General features: G+C 51.8%; 1 protein-coding gene across 1 annotated transcript in view; it reads right to left on the bottom strand.

Moving 5' to 3' along the window:
- LOC308382392 (uncharacterized protein) overlaps positions 1-17,793 on the bottom strand; it is a gene marked incomplete at both ends in the record, with an annotated part of 43,908 nt that overhangs the window by 21,023 nt on the left and 5,092 nt on the right. Inside the window, 3 exons of the mRNA XM_080860112.1 lie at positions 14,349-14,936; positions 16,497-16,544; positions 17,313-17,459. Coding sequence (XP_080716238.1) covers positions 14,349-14,936; positions 16,497-16,544; positions 17,313-17,459 — 783 coding nt within the window. The remainder of the gene's footprint in view (positions 1-14,348; positions 14,937-16,496; positions 16,545-17,312; positions 17,460-17,793) is intronic.

The following is a 17,793-nucleotide window of genomic DNA, read 5'->3' as shown; positions in this document are numbered from 1 at the left end:
AGCAGCTTTTGTGGTAGTGGTGGGAAATGCTGCTGGTGCTGTTGTGGTAGATGCTGCAGCTGTTGTGGTAGATGCAGCAGCTGTTGTGGTAGATGCAGCAGCTGTTGTGGTGGTTGCTGGAGCTGTTGTGGTGGTTTCAGCAGCTGTTGTGGTAGTTTTTGGAGCTGTTGTGGTGGTTGCAGTAGCTGTTGTGGTAGTTTCTGGAGCTTTTGTGGTGGTAGTTGGAGCAGCTGTTGTGGTAGATGCTGGATCTTTTGTGGTGGTTGCAGCAGCTGTTGTGGTAGTTTCTGGAGCTGATGTGGTGGTTTCTGCATCTGTTGTGGTGGGTGCTGCAGCTGTTGTGGTGGTTGCTGGAGCTGTTGTTGTGGTTGCAGCAGCTGTTGTGGTAGTTGGAGCAGCTGTATTGGTAGTTGCAGCAGGTATTGTGGAAGTTGCTGCATCTGTTGAGGTGGTTGCTGCAGCTGTTGTGGTGGATGCTGGAGCTGTTGTTGTGGTTGCAGCAGCTGTTGTGGTAGTTGCAGCAGGTGTTGTGGTAGTTGCTCCATCTGTTGTGCTGGTTGCTGCAGTTGTTGTGGGGGTTGCTAGAGCTGTTGTTGTGGTTGCAGCAGCTGTTGTGGTAGTGCTGGCAGCTGTTGCTGGAGCTATTGTTGTGGTTGCAGCAGCTGTTGTGGTAGTTGCAGCAGCTGTTGTGGTAGTTGCTCCATCTGTTGTGCTGGTTGCTGCAGCTGTTGTGGTAGTTGCAGCAACTGTGTTGGTGGTTGCTGGAGCTGTTGTTGTGGTTGCAGCAGCTGTTGTAGTAGTTGGAGCAGCTGTTGTGGGTACTGTTGTGGTAGTGCTGGCAGCTGTTGTGGGTGCAGGAGCTGTTGTGGTGGTTGCAGCAGCTGTTGTTGTGGTTGCAGCAGCTGTTGTGGTAGTTGCTGGAGATTTTGTGATGGTTGCTGCAGCTGCTGTGGTGGTTGTTGTAGCTGTTGTGGTGGTTGCTGGAGCTGTTGTTGTGGTTGCCGCAGCTGTTGTGGTAGTTGGAGCAGCTGTTGTGGTAGTTGCAGCAATTGTTTTGGTTGTTGCTGGAGCTGTTGTGGTAGTTGCAGCAGGTGTTGTGGTGGTTGCAGGAGCTGATGTTGTGGTTGCACCAGCTGTTGTAGTAGTTAGAGCAGCTGTTGTGGGTTCTGTTGTTGTAGTGCTGGCAGCTGTTGTGGGTGCAGGAGCTGTTGTGGTGGTTGCAGCAGCTGTTGTTGTGGTTGCAGCTGTTGTTGTGGAAGTTGCAGCCCCTGTTGTTGTGGTTGCAGCAGCTGTTGTGGTAGTTTCTGGAGCTGTTTTGGGTGCTGTTGTTGTAGTGCTGGCAGCTGTTGTGGGTGCAGGAGCTGTTGTGGTAGTAGCAGGAGCTGTTGTGGTGGTTGCAGCAGCTGCTGTGGTAGTTGCAGCCCCTCTTGTTGTGGTTGCAGCAGGTGTTGTGGTGGTTGTAGAAGGTGTTGTGGTAGTTGCTGTAGGTTTTGTGGTAGTTACTGCGGCTGTTGTGGTGGTTGCTGGAGCTGTTGTTGTTGTTGTTGCAGCAGCTGTTGTGGTAGTTGGAGCAGCTGTTGTGGTAGTTGCAGTAGCTGTTGTGGTAGTTGATGCAGCTGTTGTGGTAGTTGCAGCAGCTGTTGTGGTAGTTGCAGCAGCTGTTGTGGTAGTTGATGCAGCTGTTGTGGTAGTTGAAGCAGCTGTTGTGGTGGTTGCAGCAGCTGTTGTGGTGGTTGCAGCACCTGTTGTGGTAGTTGCAGCAGCTGTTGTGGTAGTTGATGCAGCTGCTGTGGTAGTTGCAGCAGCTGTTGTGGTGGTTGCAGCCACTGTTGTTGTGGTTGCAGCAGCTGTTGTGGTAGTTGGAGCAGCTGTTGTGGTAGTTGCAGCACCTGTTGTGGTAGTTGCAGCAGCTGTTGTGATAGTTGCAGCAGCTGTTGTGGTGGTTGCAGCAGCTGTTGTGGTAGTTGCAGCTGCTGTTATGGATGCTGTTGTGGTATTGCTGGCAGCTGTTGTGGGTGCAGGAGCAGTTGTGGTAGTTGCAGGAGCTGTTGTGGTGGTTGCAGCTGCTGTTGTGGTAGTTGCAGCCCCTGTTGTTTTGGTTGCAACTGCTGTTGTGGTAGTTGGAGCAGCTGTTGTGGTTGTTGCAGCAGGTGTTGTGGTAGTTGCTGCAGCTGTTGTGGTGGTTGCTGGAGCTGATGTTGTGGTTGTGGTTGCAGCAGCTGTTATGGTAGTTGCAGCAGGTGTTGTTGTAGTTGTTGCAGCTCTTGTGGTGGTTGCTGGAGCTGTTGCTGTGGTTGTGGTAGCAGCAGCTGTTGTAGTTGCAGCAGCTGTTGTAGTATTTTCTTGAGCTGTTGTTGGAGCTGTTTTGGTATTTTCTTGAGCTGTTTTGGGAGCTGTTGTGGTGGTGGTGGGAGCTGTTTCGATAATTGTTTCAGCTGTTATGGGTGCTGTTGTGGTGGTTGCAGCATCATCTGTTGTAGTTGTTTGCGAACTTGTTGTGGTTGCTGTTGTGGAAATTGTAGAAGCTGTGTGGGCCTTTGTGGTACTAGTGGCAGATGTTGTGGGTATTGTTTTGGTAGTTGCTGCAGCTGTTGTAGTGGTTGCTGCATCTGTTGTGGAAGTTGCAGTCCCTGTTGTGGTGATTTCAGCAGTTGTTGTGGTTGTTGCAGCAGCTGTTGTCGTAGTTTCTGGAGCTGTTGTGGAAGTTGGGGCAGCTGTTGTGGTAGTTGCAAGAGCTGTTGTGGTAGTTGCAGGAGCTTTTGTGGTGGTTGCAGCAGCTGTTGTGGTGGTTGCAGCCCCTGTTGTGGTGGTTGCTGGAGCTGTTGTTATGGTTGCATCAGCTGTTGTTATGGTTTTATCAGGTGTTGTTGTAGTTTCTGGAGCTGTTTTGGGTGCTGTTGTTGTAGTGCTGGCAGCTGTTGTGGGTGCAGGAGCTGTTGTGGTGGTTGCTGCAGCTGCTGTTCTGGTTTCAGCAGCTGTTGTGGTTGTTGCAGCAGCTGTTGTCGTAGTTTCTGGAGCTGTTGTGGAAGGTGGTGCAGCTGTCGTGGTAGTTGCAGGAGCTGTTGTGTTTGTTGCAGCAGCTGTTGTGGTAGTTGCAGCCCCTAATGCAGTGGTTGCTGGAGCCGTTTTTGTGGTTGCAGCAGCTGTTGTGGTAGTGGTGGAAGCTGTTGTGGTAGGTGCAGCAGGTGTTGTGGTAGTTGTTGAATCTGTTGTGGTGGGTGGTTCTGGAGCTATTGTGGTGGTTTCATCAGCTGTTGTGGTTGTTGCTGTACCTGTTGTTGTAGTTTCTGGAGCTGTTATAGGTGCTGTTGTTGTAGTGCTGGCAGCTGTTGTCGGTGCAGGAGCTGTTGTGGTGGTTGCAGCAGCTGTTTCGGTAGTTGCAGGAGCTGTTGTGGTGGTTGAAGCAGCTGCTGTGGTAGTTGCAGCCCCTCTTGCTGTGGTTGCAGCAGCTGTTGTGGTAGTTGTAGCAGGTGTTGTGGTAGTTGCTGTAGGTTTTGTGGTAGTTGCTGCGGCTGTTGTGGTGGTTGCTGGAGCTGTTGTTGTTGTTGTTGTTGCAGCAGCTGTTGTGGTAGTTGGAGCAGCTGATGTGGTAGTTGCAGGACCTGTTGTGGTAGTTGCAGCAGCTGTTGTGGTAGTTGCTACAGCTGTTGTGGTAGTTGCAGCAGCTGTTGTGGTAGTTGCAGCAGCTGTTATGGGTGCTGTTGTGGTAGTGCTGGCAGCTGTTTTAGGTGCAGGAGCAGTTGTGGTAGTTGCAGGAGCTGTTGTGGTGGTTGCAGCTGCTGTTGTGGAAGTTGCAGCCCCTGTTGTTGTGGTTGCAGCAGCTGTTGTTATAGTTTGATCAGCTGTTTTGGTAGTTGCAGCAGGTGTTGTGGTAGTTGCTGCAGCTGTTGTGGTGGTTGCTGGAGCTGATGTTGTGGTTGTGGGTGCAGCAGCTATTGTGGTTGTTGGAGCTGTTGTTGTGGTTGTGAATTTAGCAGCTGTTGTGGTTGCAGTGGCTGTTGTGGTATTTTTTTGAGCTGTTGTGGTATTTTCTTGAGCTGTTGTGGGAGCCTTTCTGGGAGCTGTTTTGGTAGATGCTTGAGTTGTTTTGGTTTTGGTTGCAGCAGCTGTTGTGGTAGTTTCTGGAGCTGTTTTGGGTGCTGTTGTTGTAGTGCTGGCAGCTGTTGTGGGTGCAGGAGCTGTTGTGGTGGTTGCAGCAGCTGTTGTGGTAGTAGCAGGAGCTGTTGTGGTGGTTGCAGCAGCTGCTGTGGTAGTTGCAGCCCCTGTTGTTGTGGTTGCTGCAGGTGTTGTGGTAGTTGCTGTAGGTTTTGTGGTAGTTACTGCGGCTGTTGTGGTGGTTGCTGGAGCTGTTGTTGTTGTTGTTGCAGCAGCTGTTGTGGTAGTTGGAGCAGCTGTTGTGGTAGTTGCAGCACCTGTTGTGGTAGTTGCAGCAGCTGTTGTGGTAGTTGGAGCTGCTGTTGTGGTAGTTGCAGCACCTGTTGTGGTAGTTGCTGCAGCTGTTGTGGTAGTTGCAGCAGCTGTTGTGGTGGTTGCAGCAGCTGTTGTGGTGGTTGCAGCAGCTGTTGTGGTAGTTGCAGCAGCTGTTATGGCTGCTGTTGTGGTAGTGCTGGCACCTGTTGTGGGTGCAGGAGCAGTTGTGGTAGTTGCAGGAGCTGTTGTGGTGGTTGCAGCTGTTGTTGTGGAAGTTGCAGCCCCTGTTGTTGTGGTTGCAGCAGCTGTTGTGGTAGTTGGAGCAGCTGTTGTGGTAGTTGCAGCAGGTGTTGTGGTGGTTGCTGCAGCTGTTGTGGTGGTTGCAGCCCCTGTTGTTGTGGTTGCAGCAGGTGTTGTGGTGGTTGTTGCAGGTGTTGTGGTAGTTGCTGTAGGTTTTGTGGTAGTTGCAGCAGGTGTTGTGGTGGTTGCTGCAGCTGTTGTGGTGGTTGCTGGAGTTGATGCTGTGGTTGTGGGTGCAGCAGCTGTTGTGGTTGTTGCAGAAGGTGTTGTGGTAGTTGCTGGAGCTGTTGTTGTGGTTGTGATTTTAGCAGCTGTTGCAGTGGTTGCAGCGGCTGTTGTGGTATTTTTTTGAGCTGTTGTGGGAGCTGTTGTGGTATTTTCTTGAGCTGTTGTGGGAACTTTTCTGGGAGCTGTTTTGGTAGATGCTTGAGTTGTTGTGGTTTTGGTTGCAGCAGCTGTTTTGGTTGTTGCTGGAGCTGTTGTGGTAGTTGCAGCAGGTGTTGTGGTGGTTGCAGGAGCTGATGTTGTGGTTGCACCAGCTGTTGTAGTAGTTAGAGCAGCTGTTGTGGGTTCTGTTGTTGTAGTGCTGGCAGCTGTTGTGGGTGCAGCAGGTGTTGTGGTGGTTGCAGGAGCTGATGTTGTGGTTGCACCAGCTGTTGTAGTAGTTAGAGCAGCTGTTGTGGGTACTGTTGTTGTAGTGCTGGCAGCTGTTGTGGGTGCAGGAGCTGTTGTGGTAGTTTCTGGAGCTGTTGTCGGTACTGTTGTGGTAGTGCTGGCAGCTTTTGTGGGTGCAGGAGCTGTTGTGGTAGTTGCAGCAGGTGTTGTGGTAGTTGCTGCATCTGTTGTGGTGGTTGCAGCAGCTGTTGTGGTAGTTGCAGCAGCTGTTGTGGTAGTTGCTGCATCTGTTGTGGTGGTTGCTGGAGCTGTTGTGGTGGTTGCTGGAGCTGTTGTTGTGGTAATTGGAGCAGCTGTTGTGGTAGTTGCAGCAGCTGTTGTGGTGGTTGCTGGAGCTGATCTTATGGTTGCATCAGCTGTTGTAGTAGTTGGACCAGCTGTAGTGGGGGCCTTTGTAGTTGTGGTGGCAGATGTTGTGGGTCCTGTTTTGGCTGCTGTTGTTGTAGGTTCAGCAGCTTTTGTGGTAGTGGTGGGAAATGCTGCTGGTGCTGTTGTGGTAGATGCTGCAGCTGTTGTGGTAGATGCAGCAGCTGTTGTGGTAGATGCAGCAGCTGTCGTGGTGGTTGCTGGAGCTGTTGTGGTGGTTTCAGCAGCTGTTGTGGTAGTTTTTGGAGCTGTTGTGGTGGTTGCAGTAGCTGTTGTGGTAGTTTCTGGAGCTGTTGTGGTGGTAGTTGGAGCAGCTGTTGTGGTAGATGCTGGATCTGTTGTGGTGGTTGCAGCAGCTGTTGTGGTAGTTTCTGGAGCTGATGTGGTGGTTGCTGGAGCTGTTGTGGTGGTTGGAGCAGCTGTTGTGGTAGTTGCAGCAGGTGTTGTGGTAGTTTCTGCATCTGTTGTGGTGGGCGCTGCAGCTGTTGTGGTGGTTGCTGGAGCTGTTGTTGTGGTTGCAGCAGCTGTTGTGGTAGTTGGAGCAGCTGTATTGGTAGTTGCAGCAGGTATTGTGGTAGTTGCTGCATCTGTTGAGGTGGTTGCTGCAGCTGTTGTGGTGGTTGCTGGAGCTGTTGTTGTGGTTGCAGCAGCTGTTGTGGTAGTTGCAGCAGGTGTTGTGGTAGTTGCTCCATCTGTTGTGCTGGTTGCTGCAGTTGTTGTGGGGGTTGCTAGAGCTGTTGTTGTGGTTGCAGCAGCTGTTGTGGTAGTGCTGGCAGCTGTTGCTGGAGCTGTTGTTGTGGTTGCAGCAGCTGTTGTGGTAGTTGCAGCAGCTGTTGTGGTAGTTGCTCCATCTGTTGTGCTGGTTGCTGCAATTGTTGTGGTAGTTGCAGCAACTGTGTTGGTGGTTGCTGGAGCTGTTGTTGTGGTTGCAGCAGCTGTTGTAGTAGTTGGAGCAGCTGTTGTGGGTACTGTTGTGGTAGTGCTGGCAGCTGTTGTGGGTGCAGGAGCTGTTGTGGTGGTTGCAGCAGCTGTTGTTGTGGTTGCAGCAGCTGTTGTGGTAGTTGCTGGAGATTTTGTGATGGTTGCTGCAGCTGCTGTGGTGGTTGTTGTAGCTGTTGTGGTGGTTGCTGGAGCTGTTGTTGTGGTTGCCGCAGCTGTTTTGGTAGTTGGAGCAGCTGTTGTGGTAGTTGCAGCAACTGTTTTGGTTGTTGCTGGAGCTGTTGTGGTAGTTGCAGCAGGTGTTGTGGTGGTTGCAGGAGCTGATGTTGTGGTTGCACCAGCTGTTGTAGTAGTTAGAGCAGCTGTTGTGGGTTCTGTTGTTGTAGTGCTGGCAGCTGTTGTGGGTGCAGCAGGTGTTGTGGTGGTTGCAGGAGCTGATGTTGTGGTTGCACCAGCTGTTGTAGTAGTTAGAGCAGCTGTTGTGGGTACTGTTGTTGTAGTGCTGGCAGCTGTTGTGGGTGCAGGAGCTGTTGTGGTCGTTTCTGGAGCTGTTGTGGGTACTGTTGTGGTAGTGCTGGCAGCTTTTGTGGGTGCAGGAGCTGTTGTGGTAGTTGCAGCAGCTGTTGTGGTAGTTGCTGCATCTGTTGTGGTGGTTGCTGGAGCTGTTGTGGTGGTTGCTGGAGCTGTTGTTGTGGTAGTTGGAGCAGCTGTTGTGGTAGTTGCAGCAGCTGTTGTGGTGGTTGCTGGAGATGATCTTATGGTTGCATCAGCTGTTGTAGTAGTTGGACCAGCTGTAGTGGGGGCCTTTGTAGTAGTGGTGGCAGATGCTGTGGGTCCTGTTTTGGCTGCTGTTGTTGTAGGTTCAGCAGCTTTTGTGGTAGTGGTGGGAAATGCTGCTGGTGCTGTTGTGGTAGATGCTGCAGCTGTTGTGGTAGATGCAGCAGCTGTTGTGGTAGATGCAGCAGCTGTCGTGGTGGTTGCTGGAGCTGTTGTGGTGGTTTCAGCAGCTGTTGTGGTAGTTTTTGGAGTTGTTGTGGTGGTTGCAGTAGCTGTTGTGGTAGTTTCTGGAGCTGTTGCGGTGGTAGTTGGAGCAGCTGTTGTGGTAGATGCTGGATCTGTTGTGGTGGTTGCAGCAGCTGTTGTGGTAGTTTCTGGAGCTGATGTGGTGGTTGCTGGAGCTGTTGTGGTGGTTGGAGCAGCTGTTGTGGTAGTTGCAGCAGGTGTTGTGGTAGTTTCTGCATCTGTTGTGGTGGGTGCTGCAGCTGTTGTGGTGGTTGCTGGAGCTGTTGTTGTGGTTGCAGCAGCTGTTGTGGTAGTTGGAGCAGCTGTATTGGTAGTTGCAGCAGGTATTGTGGTAGTTGCTGCATCTGTTGAGGTGGTTGCTGCAGCTGTTGTGGTGGTTGCTGGAGCTGTTGTTGTGGTTGCAGCAGCTGTTGTGGTAGTTGCAGCAGGTGTTGTGGTAGTTGCTCCATCTGTTGTGCTGGTTGCTGCAGTTGTTGTGGGGGTTGCTAGAGCTGTTGTTGTGGTAGTGCTGGCAGCTGTTGCTGGAGCTGTTGTTGTGGTTGCAGCAGCTGTTGTGGTAGTTGCAGCAGCTGTTGTGGTAGTTGCTCCATCTGTTGTGCTGGTTGCTGCAGCTGTTGTGGTAGTTGCAGCAACTGTGTTGGTGGTTGCTGGAGCTGTTGTTGTGGTTGCAGCAGCTGTTGTAGTAGTTGGAGCAGCTGTTGTGGGTACTGTTGTGGTAGTGCTGGCAGCTGTTGTGGGTGCAGGAGCTGTTGTGGTGGTTGCAGCAGCTGTTGTTGTGGTTGCAGCAGCTGTTGTGGTAGTTGCTGGAGATTTTGTGATGGTTGCTGCAGCTGCTGTGGTGGTTGTTGTAGCTGTTGTGGTGGTTGCTGGAGCTGTTGTTGTGGTTGCCGCAGCTGTTTTGGTAGTTGGAGCAGCTGTTGTGGTAGTTGCAGCAACTGTTTTGGTTGTTGCTGGAGCTGTTGTGGTAGTTGCAGCAGGTGTTGTGGTGGTTGCAGGAGCTGATGTTGTGGTTGCACCAGCTGTTGTAGTAGTTAGAGCAGCTGTTGTGGGTTCTGTTGTTGTAGTGCTGGCAGCCGTTGTGGGTGCAGCAGGTGTTGTGGTGGTTGCAGGAGCTGATGTTGTGGTTGCACCAGCTGTTGTAGTAGTTAGAGCAGCTGTTGTGGGTACTGTTGTTGTAGTGCTGGCAGCTGTTGTGGGTGCAGCAGCTGTTGTGGTAGTTTCTGGAGCTGTTGAGGGTACTGTTGTGGTAGTGCTGGCAGCTTTTGTGGGTGCAGGAGCTGTTGTGGTAGTTGCAGCAGGTGTTGTGGTAGTTGCTGCATCTGTTGTGGTGGTTGCAGCAGCTGTTGTGGTAGTTGCAGCAGCTGTTGTGGTAGTTGCTGCATCTGTTGTGGTGGTTGCTGGAGCTGTTGTGGTGGTTGCTGGAGCTGTTGTTGTGGTAGTTGGAGCAGCTGTTGTGGTAGTTGCAGCAGCTGTTGTGGTGGTTGCTGGAGCTGATCTTATGGTTGCATCAGCTGTTGTAGTAGTTGGACCAGCTGTAGTGGGGGCCTTTGTAGTAGTGGTGGCAGATGTTGTGGGTCCTGTTTTGGCTGCTGTTGTTGTAGGTTCAGCAGCTTTTGTGGTAGTGGTGGGAAATGCTGCTGGTGCTGTTGTGGTAGATGCTGCAGCTGTTGTGGTAGATGCAGCAGCTGTTGTGGTAGATGCAGCAGCTGTTGTGGTGGTTGCTGGAGCTGTTGTGGTGGTTTCAGCAGCTGTTGTGGTAGTTTTTGGAGCTGTTGTGGTGGTTGCAGTAGCTGTTGTGGTAGTTTCTGGAGCTGTTGTGGTGGTAGTTGGAGCAGCTGTTGTGGTAGATTTTGGATCTTTTGTGGTGGTTGCAGCAGCTGTTGTGGTAGTTTCTGGAGCTGATGTGGTGGTTGCTGGAGCTGTTGTGGTGGTTGGAGCAGCTGTTGTGGTAGTTGCAGCAGGTGTTGTGGTAGTTTCTGCATCTGTTGTGGTGGGTGCTGCAGCTGTTGTGGTGGTTGCTGGAGCTGTTGTTGTGGTTGCAGCAGCTGTTGTGGTAGTTGGAGCAGCTGTATTGGTAGTTGCAGCAGGTATTGTGGTATTTGCTGCATCTGTTGAGGTGGTTGCTGCAGCTGTTGTGGTGGTTGCTGGAGCTGTTGTTGTGGTTGCAGCAGCTGTTGTGGTAGTTGCAGCAGGTGTTGTGGTAGTTGCTCCATCTGTTGTGCTGGTTGCTGCAGTTGTTGTGGGGGTTGCTAGAGCTGTTGTTGTGGTTGCAGCAGCTGTTGTGGTAGTGCTGGCAGCTGTTGCTGGAGCTGTTGTTGTGGTTGCAGCAGCTGTTGTGGTAGTTGCAGCAGCTGTTGTGGTAGTTGCTCCATCTGTTGTGCTGGTTGCTGCAGCTGTTGTGGTAGTTGCAGCAACTGTGTTGGTGGTTGCTGGAGCTGTTGTTGTGGTTGCAGCAGCTGTTGTAGTAGTTGGAGCAGCTGTTGTGGGTACTGTTGTGGTAGTGCTGGCAGCTGTTGTGGGTGCAGGAGCTGTTGTGGTGGTTGCAGCAGCTGTTGTTGTGGTTGCAGCAGCTGTTGTGGTAGTTGCTGGAGATTTTGTGATGGTTGCTGCAGCTGCTGTGGTAGTTGTTGTAGCTGTTGTGGTGGTTGCTGGAGCTGTTGTTGTGGTTGCCGCAGCTGTTTTGGTAGTTGGAGCAGCTGTTTTGGTAGTTGCAGCAACTGTTTTGGTTGTTGCTGGAGCTGTTGTGGTAGTTGCAGCAGGTGTTGTGGTGGTTGCAGGAGCTGATGTTGTGGTTGCACCAGCTGTTGTAGTAGTTAGAGCAGCTGTTGTGGGTTCTGTTGTTGTAGTGCTGGCAGCTGTTGTGGGTGCAGCAGGTGTTGTGGTGGTTGCAGGAGCTGATGTTGTAGTTGCACCAGCTGTTGTAGTAGTTAGAGCAGCTGTTGTGGGTACTGTTGTTGTAGTGCTGGCAGCTGTTGTGGGTGCAGCAGCTGTTGTGGTAGTTTCTGGAGCTGTTGAGGGTACTGTTGTGGTAGTGCTGGCAGCTTTTGTGGGTGCAGGAGCTGTTGTGGTAGTTGCAGCAGGTGTTGTGGTAGTTGCTGCATCTGTTGTGGTGGTTGCAGCAGCTGTTGTGGTAGTTGCAGCAGCTGTTGTGGTTGTTGCTGCATCCGTTGTGGTGGTTGCTGGAGCTGTTGTGGTGGTTGCTGGAGCTGTTGTTGTGGTAGTTGGAGCAGCTGTTGTGGTAGTTGCAGCAGCTGTTGTGGTGGTTGCTGGAGCTGATCTTATGGTTGCATCAGCTGTTGTAGTAGTTGGACCAGCTGTAGTGGGGGCCTTTGTAGTAGTGGTGGCAGATGTTGTGGGTCCTGTTTTGGCTGCTGTTGTTGTAGGTTCAGCAGCTTTTGTGGTAGTGGTGGGAATTGCTGCTGGTGCTGTTGTGGTAGATGCTGCAGCTGTTGTGGTAGATGCAGCAGCTGTTGTGGTAGATGCAGTAGCTGTTGTGGTGGTTGCTGGAGCTGTTGTGGTGGTTTCAGCAGCTGTTGTGGTAGTTTTTGGAGCTGTTGTGGTGGTTGCAGTAGCTGTTGTGGTTGTTTCTGGAGCTGTTGTGGTGGTAGTTGGAGCAGCTGTGGTAGATGCTGGATCTTTTGTGGTGGTTGCAGCAGCTGTTGTGGTAGTTTCTGGAGCTGATGTGGTGGTTGCTGGAGCTGTTGTGGTGGTTGGAGCAGCTGTTGTGGTAGTTGCAGCAGGTGTTGTGGTAGTTTCTGCATCTGTTGTGGTGGGTGCTGCAGCTGTTGTGGTGGTTGCTGGAGCTGTTGTTGTGGTTGCAGCAGCTGTTGTGGTAGTTGGAGCAGCTGTATTGGTAGTTGCAGCAGGTATTGTGGTAGTTGCTGCATCTGTTGAGGTGGTTGCTGCAGCTGTTGTGGTGGTTGCTGGAGCTGTTGTTGTGGTTGCAGCAGCTGTTGTGGTAGTTGCAGCAGGTGTTGTGGTAGTTGCTCCATCTGTTGTGCTGGTTGCTGCAGTTGTTGTGGGGGTTGCTAGAGCTGTTGTTGTGGTTGCAATAGCTGTTGTGGTAGTGCTGGCAGCTGTTGCTGGAGCTGTTGTTGTGGTTGCAGCAGCTGTTGTGGTAGTTGCAGCAGCTGTTGTGGTAGTTGCTCCATCTGTTGTGCTGGTTGCTGCAGCTGTTGTGGTAGTTGCAGCAACTGTGTTGGTGGTTGCTGGAGCTGTTGTTGTGGTTGCAGCAGCTGTTGTAGTAGTTGGAGCAGCTGTTGTGGGTACTGTTGTGGTAGTGCTGGCAGCTGTTGTGGGTGCAGGAGCTGTTGTGGTGGTTGCAGCAGCTGTTGTTGTGGTTGCAGCAGCTGTTGTGGTAGTTGCTGGAGATTTTGTGATGGTTGCTGCAGCTGCTGTGGTGGTTGTTGTAGCTTTTGTGGTGGTTGCTGGAGCCGTTGTTGTGGTTGCCGCAGCTGTTTTGGTAGTTGGAGCAGCTGTTGTGGTAGTTGCAGCAACTGTTTTGGTTGTTGCTGGAGCTGTTGTGGTAGTTGCAGCAGGTGTTGTGGTGGTTGCAGGAGCTGATGTTGTGGTTGCACCAGCTGTTGTAGTAGTTAGAGCAGCTGTTGTGGGTTCTGTTGTTGTAGTGCTGGCAGCTGTTGTGGGTGCAGCAGGTGTTGTGGTGGTTGCAGGAGCTGATGTTGTGGTTGCACCAGCTGTTGTAGTAGTTAGAGCAGCTGTTGTGGGTACTGTTGTTGTAGTGCTGGCAGCTGTTGTGGGTGCAGCAGCTGTTGTGGTAGTTGCAGCAGGTGTTGTGGTAGTTGCTGCTTCTGTTGTGGTGGTTGCAGCAGCTGTTGTGGTAGTTGCAGCAGCTGTTGTGGTAGTTTCTGGAGCTGTTGAGGGTACTGTTGTGGTAGTGCTGGCAGCTTTTGTGGGTGCAGGAGCTGTTGTGGTAGTTGCAGCAGGTGTTGTGGTAATTGCTGCATCTGTTGTGGTGGTTGCAGCAGCTGTTGTGGTAGTTGCAGCAGCTGTTGTGGTAGTTGCTGCATCTGTTGTGGTGGTTGCTGGAGCTGTTGTGGTGGTTGCTGGAGCTGTTGTTGTGGTAGTTGGAGCAGCTGTTGTGGTAGTTGCAGCAGCTGTTGTGGTGGTTGCTGGAGCTGATCTTATGGTTGCATCAGCTGTTGTAGTAGTTGGACCAGCTGTAGTGGGGGCCTTTGTAGTAGTGGTGGCAGATGTTGTGGGTCCAGTTTTGGCTGCTGTTGTTGTAGGTTCAGCAGCTTTTGTGGTAGTGGTGGGAAATGCTGCTGGTGCTGTTGTGGTAGATGCTGCAGCTGTTGTGGTAGATGCAGCAGCTGTTGTGGTAGATGCAGCAGCTGTTGTGGTGGTTGCTGGAGCTGTTGTGGTGGTTTCAGCAGCTGTTGTGGTAGTTTTTGGAGCTGTTGTGGTGGTTGCAGTAGCTGTTGTGGTAGTTTCTGGAGCTTTTGTGGTGGTAGTTGGAGCAGCTGTTGTGGTAGATGCTGGATCTTTTGTGGTGGTTGCAGCAGCTGTTGTGGTAGTTTCTGGAGCTGATGTGGTGGTTTCTGCATCTGTTGTGGTGGGTGCTGCAGCTGTTGTGGTGGTTGCTGGAGCTGTTGTTGTGGTTGCAGCAGCTGTTGTGGTAGTTGGAGCAGCTGTATTGGTAGTTGCAGCAGGTATTGTGGAAGTTGCTGCATCTGTTGAGGTGGTTGCTGCAGCTGTTGTGGTGGATGCTGGAGCTGTTGTTGTGGTTGCAGCAGCTGTTGTGGTAGTTGCAGCAGGTGTTGTGGTAGTTGCTCCATCTGTTGTGCTGGTTGCTGCAGTTGTTGTGGGGGTTGCTAGAGCTGTTGTTGTGGTTGCAGCAGCTGTTGTGGTAGTGCTGGCAGCTGTTGCTGGAGCTATTGTTGTGGTTGCAGCAGCTGTTGTGGTAGTTGCAGCAGCTGTTGTGGTAGTTGCTCCATCTGTTGTGCTGGTTGCTGCAGCTGTTGTGGTAGTTGCAGCAACTGTGTTGGTGGTTGCTGGAGCTGTTGTTGTGGTTGCAGCAGCTGTTGTAGTAGTTGGAGCAGCTGTTGTGGGTACTGTTGTGGTAGTGCTGGCAGCTGTTGTGGGTGCAGGAGCTGTTGTGGTGGTTGCAGCAGCTGTTGTTGTGGTTGCAGCAGCTGTTGTGGTAGTTGCTGGAGATTTTGTGATGGTTGCTGCAGCTGCTGTGGTGGTTGTTGTAGCTGTTGTGGTGGTTGCTGGAGCTGTTGTTGTGGTTGCCGCAGCTGTTGTGGTAGTTGGAGCAGCTGTTGTGGTAGTTGCAGCAATTGTTTTGGTTGTTGCTGGAGCTGTTGTGGTAGTTGCAGCAGGTGTTGTGGTGGTTGCAGGAGCTGATGTTGTGGTTGCACCAGCTGTTGTAGTAGTTAGAGCAGCTGTTGTGGGTTCTGTTGTTGTAGTGCTGGCAGCTGTTGTGGGTGCAGGAGCTGTTGTGGTGGTTGCAGCAGCTGTTGTTGTGGTTGCAGCTGTTGTTGTGGAAGTTGCAGCCCCTGTTGTTGTGGTTGCAGCAGCTGTTGTGGTAGTTTCTGGAGCTGTTTTGGGTGCTGTTGTTGTAGTGCTGGCAGCTGTTGTGGGTGCAGGAGCTGTTGTGGTAGTAGCAGGAGCTGTTGTGGTGGTTGCAGCAGCTGCTGTGGTAGTTGCAGCCCCTGTTGTTGTGGTTGCAGCAGGTGTTGTGGTGGTTGTAGAAGGTGTTGTGGTAGTTGCTGTAGGTTTTGTGGTAGTTACTGCGGCTGTTGTGGTGGTTGCTGGAGCTGTTGTTGTTGTTGTTGCAGCAGCTGTTGTGGTAGTTGGAGCAGCTGTTGTGGTAGTTGCAGTAGCTGTTGTGGTAGTTGATGCAGCTGTTGTGGTAGTTGCAGCAGCTGTTGTGGTAGTTGCAGCAGCTGTTGTGGTAGTTGATGCAGCTGTTGTGGTAGTTGAAGCAGCTGTTGTGGTGGTTGCAGCAGCTGTTGTGGTGGTTGCAGCACCTGTTGTGGTAGTTGCAGCAGCTGTTGTGGTAGTTGATGCAGCTGCTGTGGTAGTTGCAGCAGCTGTTGTGGTGGTTGCAGCCACTGTTGTTGTGGTTGCAGCAGCTGTTGTGGTAGTTGGAGCAGCTGTTGTGGTAGTTGCAGCACCTGTTGTGGTAGTTGCAGCAGCTGTTGTGATAGTTGCAGCAGCTGTTGTGGTGGTTGCAGCAGCTGTTGTGGTAGTTGCAGCTGCTGTTATGGATGCTGTTGTGGTATTGCTGGCAGCTGTTGTGGGTGCAGGAGCAGTTGTGGTAGTTGCAGGAGCTGTTGTGGTGGTTGCAGCTGCTGTTGTGGTAGTTGCAGCCCCTGTTGTTTTGGTTGCAACTGCTGTTGTGGTAGTTGGAGCAGCTGTTGTGGTTGTTGCAGCAGGTGTTGTGGTAGTTGCTGCAGCTGTTGTGGTGGTTGCTGGAGCTGATGTTGTGGTTGTGGTTGCAGCAGCTGTTATGGTAGTTGCAGCAGGTGTTGTTGTAGTTGTTGCAGCTCTTGTGGTGGTTGCTGGAGCTGTTGCTGTGGTTGTGGTAGCAGCAGCTGTTGTAGTTGCAGCAGCTGTTGTAGTATTTTCTTGAGCTGTTGTTGGAGCTGTTTTGGTATTTTCTTGAGCTGTTTTGGGAGCTGTTGTGGTGGTGGTGGGAGCTGTTTCGATAATTGTTTCAGCTGTTATGGGTGCTGTTGTGGTGGTTGCAGCATCATCTGTTGTAGTTGTTTGCGAACTTGTTGTGGTTGCTGTTGTGGAAATTGTAGAAGCTGTGTGGGCCTTTGTGGTACTAGTGGCAGATGTTGTGGGTATTGTTTTGGTAGTTGCTGCAGCTGTTGTAGTGGTTGCTGCATCTGTTGTGGAAGTTGCAGTCCCTGTTGTGGTGATTTCAGCAGTTGTTGTGGTTGTTGCAGCAGCTGTTGTCGTAGTTTCTGGAGCTGTTGTGGAAGTTGGGGCAGCTGTTGTGGTAGTTGCAAGAGCTGTTGTGGTAGTTGCAGGAGCTTTTGTGGTGGTTGCAGCAGCTGTTGTGGTGGTTGCAGCCCCTGTTGTGGTGGTTGCTGGAGCTGTTGTTATGGTTGCATCAGCTGTTGTTATGGTTTTATCAGGTGTTGTTGTAGTTTCTGGAGCTGTTTTGGGTGCTGTTGTTGTAGTGCTGGCAGCTGTTGTGGGTGCAGGAGCTGTTGTGGTGGTTGCTGCAGCTGCTGTTCTGGTTTCAGCAGCTGTTGTGGTTGTTGCAGCAGCTGTTGTCGTAGTTTCTGGAGCTGTTGTGGAAGGTGGTGCAGCTGTCGTGGTAGTTGCAGGAGCTGTTGTGTTTGTTGCAGCAGCTGTTGTGGTAGTTGCAGCCCCTAATGCAGTGGTTGCTGGAGCCGTTTTTGTGGTTGCAGCAGCTGTTGTGGTAGTGGTGGAAGCTGTTGTGGTAGGTGCAGCAGGTGTTGTGGTAGTTGTTGAATCTGTTGTGGTGGGTGGTTCTGGAGCTATTGTGGTGGTTTCATCAGCTGTTGTGGTTGTTGCTGTACCTGTTGTTGTAGTTTCTGGAGCTGTTATAGGTGCTGTTGTTGTAGTGCTGGCAGCTGTTGTCGGTGCAGGAGCTGTTTTGGTGGTTGCAGCAGCTGTTTCGGTAGTTGCAGGAGCTGTTGTGGTGGTTGAAGCAGCTGCTGTGGTAGTTGCAGCCCCTCTTGCTGTGGTTGCAGCAGCTGTTGTGGTAGTTGTAGCAGGTGTTGTGGTAGTTGCTGTAGGTTTTGTGGTAGTTGCTGCGGCTGTTGTGGTGGTTGCTGGAGCTGTTGTTGTTGTTGTTGTTGCAGCAGCTGTTGTGGTAGTTGGAGCAGCTGATGTGGTAGTTGCAGGACCTGTTGTGGTAGTTGCAGCAGCTGTTGTGGTAGTTGCTACAGCTGTTGTGGTAGTTGCAGCAGCTGTTGTGGTAGTTGCAGCAGCTGTTATGGGTGCTGTTGTGGTAGTGCTGGCAGCTGTTTTAGGTGCAGGAGCAGTTGTGGTAGTTGCAGGAGCTGTTGTGGTGGTTGCAGCTGCTGTTGTGGAAGTTGCAGCCCCTGTTGTTGTGGTTGCAGCAGCTGTTGTTATAGTTTGATCAGCTGTTTTGGTAGTTGCAGCAGGTGTTGTGGTAGTTGCTGCAGCTGTTGTGGTGGTTGCTGGAGCTGATGTTGTGGTTGTGGGTGCAGCAGCTATTGTGGTTGTTGGAGCTGTTGTTGTGGTTGTGAATTTAGCAGCTGTTGTGGTTGCAGTGGCTGTTGTGGTATTTTTTTGAGCTGTTGTGGTATTTTCTTGAGCTGTTGTGGGAGCCTTTCTGGGAGCTGTTTTGGTAGATGCTTGAGTTGTTTTGGTTTTGGTTGCAGCAGCTGTTGTGGTAGTTTCTGGAGCTGTTTTGGGTGCTGTTGTTGTAGTGCTGGCAGCTGTTGTGGGTGCAGGAGCTGTTGTGGTGGTTGCAGCAGCTGTTGTGGTAGTAGCAGGAGCTGTTGTGGTGGTTGCAGCAGCTGCTGTGGTAGTTGCAGCCCCTGTTGTTGTGGTTGCTGCAGGTGTTGTGGTAGTTGCTGTAGGTTTTGTGGTAGTTACTGCGGCTGTTGTGGTGGTTGCTGGAGCTGTTGTTGTTGTTGTTGCAGCAGCTGTTGTGGTAGTTGGAGCAGCTGTTGTGGTAGTTGCAGCACCTGTTGTGGTAGTTGCAGCAGCTGTTGTGGTAGTTGGAGCTGCTGTTGTGGTAGTTGCAGCACCTGTTGTGGTAGTTGCTGCAGCTGTTGTGGTAGTTGCAGCAGCTGTTGTGGTGGTTGCAGCAGCTGTTGTGGTGGTTGCAGCAGCTGTTGTGGTAGTTGCAGCAGCTGTTATGGCTGCTGTTGTGGTAGTGCTGGCACCTGTTGTGGGTGCAGGAGCAGTTGTGGTAGTTGCAGGAGCTGTTGTGGTGGTTGCAGCTGTTGTTGTGGAAGTTGCAGCCCCTGTTGTTGTGGTTGCAGCAGCTGTTGTGGTAGTTGGAGCAGCTGTTGTGGTAGTTGCAGCAGGTGTTGTGGTGGTTGCTGCAGCTGTTGTGGTGGTTGCAGCCCCTGTTGTTGTGGTTGCAGCAGGTGTTGTGGT

This window comes from Sprattus sprattus (assembly GCF_963457725.1).
Source record: "Sprattus sprattus genome assembly, chromosome: 21".
Taxonomy (NCBI): domain Eukaryota; kingdom Metazoa; phylum Chordata; class Actinopteri; order Clupeiformes; family Clupeidae; genus Sprattus; species Sprattus sprattus.
This window is presented reverse-complemented; position numbering and strand designations above follow the sequence as displayed.